Genomic DNA, 10,595 nt, shown 5'->3' on the forward strand with positions numbered 1-10,595 from the left:
GTTATCTCACGTGTCTCTCTTTTATTCAACCTTCCTTGCATCTTCCCTCCTTTTGGCTTTTTATTTTTAATATTAATAATTAATACTTTCTATTATACTTTTTATTCATTTTTTTAATCACTGTAATTAAGTACCATCATGTTTAAGTATTTTTATAAGTTAATTTCTTTGCATGGATTATAAGACTAATTTTTAGTCTATAATTTACTTACATTTAAAGTTTATTGTTCTTTTTTAAAGATATATTAGATGAGAGTCGAATTTAATATATTTGATAAGATGTTTGAGGATCTTATAAATTTCTTAAGTTTATTTGATATAAAAATTTATTTTAGTAGAATTTTTTATAAGTTAATTTAAGTAACTTATTTTGATAAATTATTTAAAGTAATAAGTTACTAATTTTTTGTTTTTCTTAATTTTATCCTTAATATTTTATTTAAAATTTCATTTCTTCCTTCTATTTAATTTAAAAATTCTCTTATCTTTTTTGTTTATTATCTAGAAAAAAAATACTCCTATCTAAGTTTACTTTCTTACACACACACACAAAAATACCATAGTCAACTTGTTAGTTGTCATCACTAAATTATTTCTTAAGGTTAAAAATAATCTTTTGAATCATATCAACTTACATGTTTTTATTTGATTGATTAAATTCATAAAAGCGAAAATTTATCCTTTTGTTAACTAACCCTTACATACAATTAAATATGTCATTGTTATTTGATATTTATTCATTAAACTATCAACTAGTCTTACCCGTCACTTTCAATTAAATTAGTTAATTTTCAATTTTTCAACTCTTAACTTATAATTTATAAGCTAGTTTTATTAAACATGAATCTTTTCCATAAACTCTAGGTGTGTTGTCATGTAAGTTACAATCATCATTGGATTTCATTAAATTTCAGTTACAAGTAACTTTGGCTCCTCAAATTGTTTAATTAAGTTACTTGAGCTACTTTTAAAATTAAATAAATCTAGTTTTTCTTTACCTAAAAATTAAAATCTTGAGGGCCATTTAGTTTGAGAAGACTGATTTTATTTTTAATCATAAAGAATGCTAACTTATTTTATATTGTTTGGTATTTCCAAACAAATGTATGAGAAATACTGAAAATAGAAAAAAAATATTGTTTTCATTACTTCTATATTAACTTTTTTAAAATAAGAAACAAAGGAACAAAATGACATTTTTTAAGGTTAGAAATAGGCCAAGTAAGTTAGGTTTTGTCTAAATTGAAGTTTAGTTTGATTTGCTTTAAAATCTTGAATTATAAGCCAACTTTTTAAGTCTGATATAATCTTTTAGTTTATTTAAAAATTTATTTCTTATTAAGACTCTATGTTGACTAAAGAATCTATGCTTCAAAAAGTTAATAGACTTACATACTAACAAGCTTATCAGACTAGAAAATCAAAACCACAAAATCAAATTTCATTTTGTATATATATTAAAACTAGTTCAATTTATAATAAAAAAACTGGTTTAAAAATAAAAAACACAATGCTTTAATTACTATAATACTATATTAATAATATTTTTTAATAAAAATAATATTTTTTATAAAAATATTAGTCTGTCAAGTATAGGAATTTTTTTTTCTAAAAGTCCATAATCGTGCTTACTCAACTATATAAAAAGGTTTTTAAAAAACATGGACATGAACTATTCGCTGAATAGGATAGGTAAAGCCAGTCTTAAATGGTATGGATTAGGCCTTAAGCTCCTAATGGACCCTCTAACCTATTTTTATCCCTAATATTTTTGTAATTAAAAGGTAAAATTGCATTTTTATCTTCTGTCTTTAATTTTGATTTTAGTCTCCCTTTAAATTTATTCATGAATTTAGTTCTCTAGTTATATCAAATCCAAATCCTGTAAATGTGATTTCCAAACCCAGATTTAAACATTGACTGTCATGTGTCATGTTCTGATTGGACGTGAAAAGATGCATCCAAGAGCCAACTCTAACATTTTTCTGTTCATCGTCCAATCAAAATGTGACACGTGCCAATCAATATTTCACTATAACAGTCAGCATTTAAATTTGAATTTGAGACCATATTTACGAGATTTGACATAATTTGAGGACTAAATTCATGAATAAAATTAAAGGAAGATTAAGATTAAAATTCAAGACAACTAGGGAAACCAAAAATACAATTTTAACTAATTAAAATTAAAATTTTAATTTTTTTATCGAACAAATCTCCCTTAGAATTATTTCATACTCAAACTATTTACAAATTAACTTAATTAAATTGTTTAAGACCTTTTTTCTCCATTCAAAATTTTACCAACCAAAATACCAATTTTTGACAAGACGAATATGTAGTTTTTTAAGAGGGCAACATAAAAGAATATAGGTAATAAGAAAATGATACTACTTAAGAAGATGATACTTTTTGTTTTAGAGAAACTTAAGAAGATGATACTTAAGATGTTAACAAAACCGTTTTATTATCCAACAACAATAATCTTTTGGTGGTAAGACATTTTGGGTTTGATAATCACGACTAATACAGTTATATTGCACTATTAGATCCAATAATTGATTCATAACACTGCTTTAATTTGAGCGATGCCACAAATTAAGGAGTGAGCAAGTCCCCTCAAGAGTCAAGCCTGATCGTCAACGGTCAACTCCTCAATAACATTCCCATGGTTGAAGTGATTAAACCCTTCAACTCCAGAGCATTTGCTAGCCAACACTGGTGATGAATAAAGCCCTTTGCGTGCAACAATAACCGAGTTAATAACCTCATCAGTGGGGTGAAAAACCGATAGAACTTCAAAGCCTTTGAGATCAGAAGAAGGATCAACCACAGGGTAGAGAAAAGCCCTAGCACCATGTGCACTCCTCAGCAACAAAATAGCCCCAGGAGCCATGAATTTGGCCAAGTGGCTAATGACTCTTCCTTTCTCCTTATGGTCCATTCCCACAAGTGCTGCCAAGAACACCACGTTGTAGTCCTTGAGGCCATTCGACACGTTTAGAATGTCACAAGTGTGGAAGAACATCCTCTTCGACAAGTCGGTGTCCGAGGAGACAAGTTCATGGGCCTTGGCATTTGCCAATGGATCCATGTCGTAGTTGTGGAAGCATGTGTGTTTGAGGTAATGTGTGGCCAACATGATTGAGGTGAGAGGAAGAGGACCTGACCCCACAAAGGCTAGTTGGGTAGGGACTTGTGTGATGTGAGTGGTTAACATGGTGAACTCCAAGTGGCTAAGTTTGAAGTAGTTGGAGTAGTAAGGGAAGAGTTTCATGTGGCTTAAAGGGTTCTCATATGATCCTATTAGGGTTGAGTAGTGGTTCTCAAGAAGCCCTTCAGCTTTCCCACAAAGCCTAATTAGCTTGGCTATGGTTTCTCTAACTTGTTGGCTTAGTTTGGTAACATCTATTTGGCATGGGGTGGTGCAAATTGTGACAAGTTGGGTGAAGAGGTTGTTGACATGGTTTGAAGGGTTGAGGTCTTCTAGTTTGGAGATTTTTTCATAGATTTCACATACCTTTTCTACTTTCATCATTTCTTGTTGGTTCTCCATTCTTTAAACTTGCACAAAGGAAGGATGCTAGAATCAAAGACTCACAAGGACTTTTTTCTTTCTCTAGCTAGCACCTTACCCTTGAATTTCAGTTTCACAACACCCGTTCAATACCAATTTATAAGTGCACTGCAAGACTGTGTTTCTGTTTAGGCTTTAGAGGCTATTAATTATTACACGTATCGTTGCTTGATTGGTCCACTTTGGTGCAAGTTGTTGTAAGAGCCCCATTATTTGCAGTTTATCTCTTAATTAAATAATGGTCAAGTGCATCATGAAGCAGTGCGGCACTACATTCAAGACAAGAAGGTCGCCTAAGAAAGCTACTCTTGCTTATTGAGCATATATTGAAAAGGAAAAAGATATAACCACTGTTCTTAACGTCAAAGATAAATCGTTTTGCAATGAAGAATAAATAAGTTTGTGGTTCTTTCCATGTTGTGCGTTATGACACCCACATGTATTCTTATATCAGCTCCATCACTAATAGTGAAGATAGGGATAGAGAGCTTAGAGGTAGAAGATATGGCAACATTGTGCAACATTTTTCACTCAAATTCTGAATAATATTTGAATATTGTAAGCATGTAGAATTCCAAAAACTTTAAAGGAAGGGAAAAAAAAAAGGATAACATGGTTTTGATATTGTAGAATTGAAATGTTGTGTTGCAGAATTTTTTTAGAGCACACTAAGGTAATTCAGCTAACTGTTATTGAAATTATATTATAATCTACATGAAGAATTGAGCAAGAATGGCAACTAAATCATTTTAAAACAAAAAAAAGGTGCTATAAGCATGCACATAACTATTTTTTTCTCACTTTTGTTTTGATTTGTCTGACTGAGATTTCTGTCTCCACCCCAAAAAAAATAAAAGCATAAGACCAACAGAACAATAATCTCACAAAAAGAGAACACAATTTAAATATCAGGCGGGAAAAGGGAATCAAATATTTATAAACATCGACAAATTAAGATCCAACCAGAGCAATTATCTCTGAAGGTTTCATAACTTTGCTGATTTTTATGAGTCTAGTATGTCGACATTGTGGCCACAGTTGACCCCTTTGGCCCCTTGTTAATTATTGCGCAGTGTAGTGCGCATTGCGTTACTCTGCTTCTTACACCTGCTCATTGCTCATATTTACATCATCCTGAACTTTTAGAGGCAAATCTAAATAAAGAATGAAGCCAATAACTCGATCATGTCATCTAGGATATGTGGGAGCAGTGAGATGATGTAACACTCATTCTTAAGAACATGACTTATTTTATTAAAATAGCAAAAAGTTATGGTTGTGATTTTAATAAAATAATTCATGTTCAACCATTATGGGTCATCGTTCATAATGGTTTTACACGATTTGAGCAGGTCTTCTAGGAAAGATGCCTGATCCCTAAAATAATCACTTTGGGGTAATTTATTTTTGTTATAGAAGTCATTTTCACCTATATTCTTAAGGACAACTATTAAGGAGATCATTTTTATCTCAAACAATATTGACTTGAGGTCAACTATTAAGGAGGCCATTTTTGTCTTTATTCTTAAGTATTGTATATCCTAGACAATACTAATTTCCGGAAAACTAATGTGATGGTTATCTTCACCTTTATCTTTAAGTCAACATTGCTTATTAGGGACAACTATTATGGAGGTTATCACAACCTACCACAACCACACTTGGAAAAAACACAAATCCGCTTTAGGGAACATAAAGACCAGTAAACTTGACCTAGCAACATACTCGACCCGAATTATAACAAGACAAAGGAGACATTAGTACTTAGATAACAATTAACAAACGTTTAAGACACATGACTCCGGACCTTCGCACATGAAATATAACTAATGAAGTGAACTCTCCTACTAGATAGGTCTATTAATATTGAAGACTCCCCTCTGGCCCTCAAGTATAATTAACTCCAGTCATTCTAATAATTTCTTAAACACTTTTTATCTTGAATGTCGAAGTCTTGATTATAAACAGATTATTAATTAATAAGATTTGCTAAATTATAATATTTTATAAAAATTTAATATTCATATTGACTAAATAAAAAATTTGGTATCCCTTTAAATATGAGGTCTTGGGCGATCGGCCACCTTGACTGTGCTCAGGACCACCAGTGCCTTCATCTGATACTTTAACAAGCCAAACAAGGAGAATTTGACAACTTGCAAATGTGAAATGTACCGCGGATATTGCAGCATTTTGGGTCACTAAAACAATGTATACTGGAGGTTGCCCAATTCCAATTATCTTGTGGAAGGCTTCAAAACTAATTGGTGCTTGACGATGAGGTAAAAATAATTAAGCTTCAGTTGTGTTGCCAAGTGTTCTTCATCATGAAGTTGAGTTTTGGAATACAAGACTAGAAATTTTTTTATGTTTTTATATATATGACATTTTGGGTGATAAACCTTTATTGAATATATAAAGTTTAAAGCATGCCCTCCTTTTCCTGCTTGGAATATTTGATATTTCCTAGAACAAGAAAAACTAGTATAGACTAGAACGGAAAATAATTAAGGAGTACTGCGCTACTAAGCAAAATCTTAAGCATGATATTAATTTTTCCCTTCTAGTCTATACTAGTTTTTCTATTTCTAGGAAGAGGAAATACCAAATATACCAAGCTGAACAAGGTGGGCGTGCTTTGAAGTTTGAACTTTATATGTTCAAACAAGGTTCAGATATGTATCCAACAACATAAAAATCAGAAATTTTCAAGGCTTGTTTCCAAAACAGAACCTTATGCTCAAGAACACAGCAATATTTTTCAGGGATAGACAATAACAAGACCAAAACCTTCATCATATGCTCAAGTCTCCTTTAGTTGAACTAGGATTTTGGAGCATTCAGCAAAGATAATTTTCAACAAATTAATATCTTTATGATTTTCAATAAATTTTAACTAATAAGATCTTTATGATTTTCAATCAATTTTAACTAATAAGAATGTGTTTAAAAGTAAGTTTCACATGCATAGGATATTCCTAACATTAATCTTTTCTCAAAATTACTATCTAACCTGACAACTCGCAAATTCTTGCGATGACAATCACAATATTGACGTTTGAAAAACAAGTATTCACCACAAACACCACCCCACTTGTGATTCTATAATCAGGCACCTATATATGGATATTTCCCCAGACCAAACCCAGATTTAGCTTTATTATTTTTGAAAGATGAATTCTTCCCTACTTATCCTAATACATACTTTCTTTTCACAAAATGGAAAGTCATGAAAGAAACAAGTAAATCAAGTGAAGGTTTACAGTTAACCAAATCAACAAAGTAAAGCAGGAATTGTAAGCTTTATTATTAATATAACATAGCAAAATACCCACAAACTGCCTTTATACTTGATAGTAAACACAGATGAACACCATTAACCAAACCAGGGTGCTAACTAGTTATGAGAATTTCACATGGGATGATACCACACATTCATTAGGAATAATATAAAAGAAAAAAATTCGCAATTCTTAATATTGAAGAAAGCTGTAAATAAATGCGATTGATGCAACTACAATTTTGGTCACAGAGAACCACCAAAATCCTTTATGGTGTAGCCAAAAATCACGGTCATGGATCAATTTTTAAAACCTTGTTGCACTAGCTAACCGTCAAAGAAATTTCCAGACAGAAACAGAGTTGATTGGTGTTCCTTTCCACCCAATAAGAAGGCAATGCCCATTCTTATCAAACGTGCTATAAGAAGGAAATCTTTTAGCCACCAAATCCGCTTGAAATAAACACAATTTGCTCAATTCTTTCTCCACCATTCCAAAGCGGGAGAAGAAGGCCCTCCACACATCAATCTTCACACTCCTACTATCTCTTTCTGCTCCTTCTGCAGCCACAATATTCCTTATTCCATGACTGAAGTATAGGGATTCTACAATCATTCGATTCCCCTCATCCCCTTTCATACAAGTCTCAAGGCAATCAAAGAATGTGCTAAAGAAGAAAAGAGCCTCAATGAAACGGTTTACAAAAGATGTAGAATTGTGGTTTGCCTCAATTTCAGCTACCACCATCACACTAGGATTCAAGATTCTAATCACTCTCATCATGATTTCAAGCTGGCCAGATTCTTGAATCTTGGTTCTAAGTGCAAAATGAGAATAAACAACAATTGTTTCCTCAGGATCAATCTCAAAAACATCTTCTCCTAGATGTAACATATCCGATACCATAACAATGTTGTAAGAGAAGGGTATGTTCAAACCTTGAGCATAATCCTTTAGTCTCTCACCAGTGTCCTCAGCTATGTGTCTAGTGGTTCCACTTTCTACAGCGGTTATCTTAAGAAGCTCAATTGGACATTCATGTCTTGACTCAAGGGCTTGCATTAGGATAGTCCACTGCACCCCCTTTCTGATCTCAAGATCAATAACATGAATCTTCTTTGCTTCAGCAACATCTTCTATTATAACTTGAACTTCTGTGAACACAGAAATTTGACAAAAGGGAAGCTCTTCATAAAATGCAACAACAGTGGGGTTTAGTACCTTGGTTGCCTCTAAAGGATCAAATGAAGGACCCTTTTGCAAATCCTTGTATGAAACTCTTCCTGTTGCTCTATCTATCCTCTGGCGAAGTGCCTCTGCAAAGTAATGAACAATACGCCTAACTGGACTCCCCGTTTTGCAAGATAATGATTCGCAACGACTCAGCAATTTGCTTGCACGTTCAAACTGTTGGTGGCCAACTTTCTCGGCACAAGCCAAGAGGGACTCAGCAAGTTCCACATCCTCTTTCTCCTCATTAGAGAGTCCAGAGAAGTAAATACCAAAAGGGTGAGTTTCCAAGAAAGGCAAAGATTCCGACTCTGATGATGATGATTGGATGAACCTTGTCCCAGCTATCCTCATGACATCTTCTGTCGAGAGCTTTCTCATAATACCCTCATTTGTTGTGGCCATAGCCACATCATCAACTTGCTTCAGGGTTTTGTCTTCATTGCGTAACCTCTTGAAGCCCTTGCCATAGTTGTTCAAGATGTCAAGTGAGGCTAAAGGGGTGTTTGAGTTTGAGTTTGGCTTGTCCTTTGTTGTGTGACATAGTGGAACCATGGTTGGATATTGAGCATCAAATTGGAGTGGTAGAGATACCATGTCAAACTGAAGGTTATCATCCAATTGTCCATAATCATGGTATGATGGTTGCACTTGCTGGTGATACTTTTGTTGATCAGTGGATAGAAGGTACCCTTCTTGTTCTGATGGATCATCTGGGAAGAACCCAAAATTAGAGTAAAGTGGGTCAATTCCCCCATACTCTCCATGATCTTCTGCTCCCGAAAATTGGACCTTTCTCAATTCATTCAGTTCCTCAGTACACCACAAAATGTCGTTGGATGAACTAGAATTGTCATCTGTAGTGAAACTGACATGGTACAAATCTTCCATCACAAATTGTTACTAACTTTCCTTCTGTTTTATCAGTTTTATTCAAACCAGATTGCTCAAGTGATTAATTCAACAAGGGCAACAAGATTATTAGTCCTTGTTGTACTAAGTTGATACCCGTATTGTACTTGCTATTAATTAAGGATATGGTTTCTGATTATTTTTTATGTAAAATTGACCAGTTCTCATGCTAAATCCGTCCTGTACGGTTAACATCAATGTTGTCACCATGATGTGTCGTTGCGATCAAGGTGGCCTGCATGCAGAAAGCCAGTGAAATTAATTAAAATTCAATAACTTGTGAATTTATATTTTTCTTTTTTCATGATCCATACAATTCTGCTGGGTACTCTTGATTTTGCCGAAATTCCGTCCACAGTCCAGAAGACAATAGGCAGCTAAGTTTAAAAAAAAAGATGGCGTAAGTAACAAACTAAAGAAAATACGAATTTTAATTTTCAACATACTATTATCTGTTATTTATTTTCGGCACAAAAAATTTCAAGTATTCCGCTTATTAAATTCAAACTGAGTTTTTAAGACAAGCAATTAATTAATAGTGTAACAAAAATACAAAACAAAAACGACAAAAAACAAATGTAAGATATAGTTCAGGGCCAGGCAGTACTCAACCAAGCATTAGCTTACAGTGTTTTGTACTGACTGAGAAGGTTCTGTTTTTTATTTAATCATGACAACTCTTTGTCTGTGTGATGTTAAATTAATATATAAAATAAATACATACATAAATATGATTATTTCAAGGACCATGTCGGAGTTAAAAGTCGTATTGTCCCTTACTACTACGAAGTGATTATGAACAAATGAATTAAGTATCTGTTTGATGTTCATGTACGGTTGAATAGAATTGATTTTTAGGAAAGAGATAGAGCAATAAATTATATTAAAATGCGTATTTTTTTTTATAAAATATAAAAAATAATTTTGTAACAATAAAAGAAACAGGCTATAGTAAAAGAAAGATACATTTATGTTTAGGTGTCATGTAAATTTTATGTTTGAGTGTTAATCTAATATAAATATTATTTATTATTTTTCTTTTTTTTTTCTAACTTTTTGAATTGCAAAATTATTAATTAATTTTTTATAATAAGTAATTTCAACATTTCATTTAATGATAATTAATAAATTAATCTCAAGGATTAATTACAAAATCAGTGTTACTATTTTGTTTATTTCATCAAATCGATCTTTTTATTTTTTTAATTTACTTTCTAAATTTTCTTATATTTCAAAATTTATTGAGTCTTCTTATATTTCAAATTTTATTATTTTTTAATTTATTATATTTTATAATCTTATATTATATTTTTAAATAACAAGAATATGTATACTTATATTATATTTTTAGGATATAAAATAAGATTATACAAATATAATATATAAAATATAGATAAAAATATTGTCACTAAATCCCAAGGAGATAAATATAATATATAAAATAAAAATAAAATTTATATAAATATATATATTCTAATTTACGTGAAAATAGAATTTAATTTTATATATTATATTTTAAAAGATAATATATAAAATTATAATAAATTAAGAAAAAATAAAATTTGAAATATAGGAAGACTCAGATAATAAATTAA

At 31.6% G+C, this 10,595-nt stretch overlaps 2 protein-coding genes across 2 annotated transcripts; both read right to left on the reverse strand.

The window, feature by feature from the left end:
• Positions 1-2,442: 2,442 nt before the first annotated feature.
• Positions 2,443-3,659, reverse strand: LOC114367111 (nicotianamine synthase-like). Its single transcript, XM_028324220.1, has one exon. The coding sequence runs from the start codon at positions 3,554-3,556 to the stop codon at positions 2,627-2,629; it is 930 nt and encodes a 309-aa protein (XP_028180021.1). The 5' UTR covers positions 3,557-3,659; the 3' UTR covers positions 2,443-2,626.
• A 3,442-nt stretch (positions 3,660-7,101) lies between these two features.
• Positions 7,102-9,208, reverse strand: LOC114367287 (DELLA protein RGL2-like). The gene has a single exon (XM_028324447.1). The coding sequence runs from the start codon at positions 8,977-8,979 to the stop codon at positions 7,192-7,194; it is 1,788 nt and encodes a 595-aa protein (XP_028180248.1). The 5' UTR covers positions 8,980-9,208; the 3' UTR covers positions 7,102-7,191.
• Positions 9,209-10,595: the final 1,387 nt, after the last annotated feature.

Source organism: Glycine soja, chromosome 9 (assembly GCF_004193775.1).
Source record: "Glycine soja cultivar W05 chromosome 9, ASM419377v2, whole genome shotgun sequence".
Taxonomy (NCBI): Eukaryota; Viridiplantae; Streptophyta; class Magnoliopsida; order Fabales; family Fabaceae; genus Glycine; species Glycine soja.

What these genes read in the sequence shown, in the direction of transcription:
- LOC114367111 (XM_028324220.1), bottom strand. Translation starts at nt 3,556, where the DNA reads ATGGAGAACCAACAAGAAATGATGAAAGTAGAAAAGGTATGTGAAATC.
- LOC114367287 (XM_028324447.1), bottom strand. Translation starts at nt 8,979, where the DNA reads ATGGAAGATTTGTACCATGTCAGTTTCACTACAGATGACAATTCTAGT.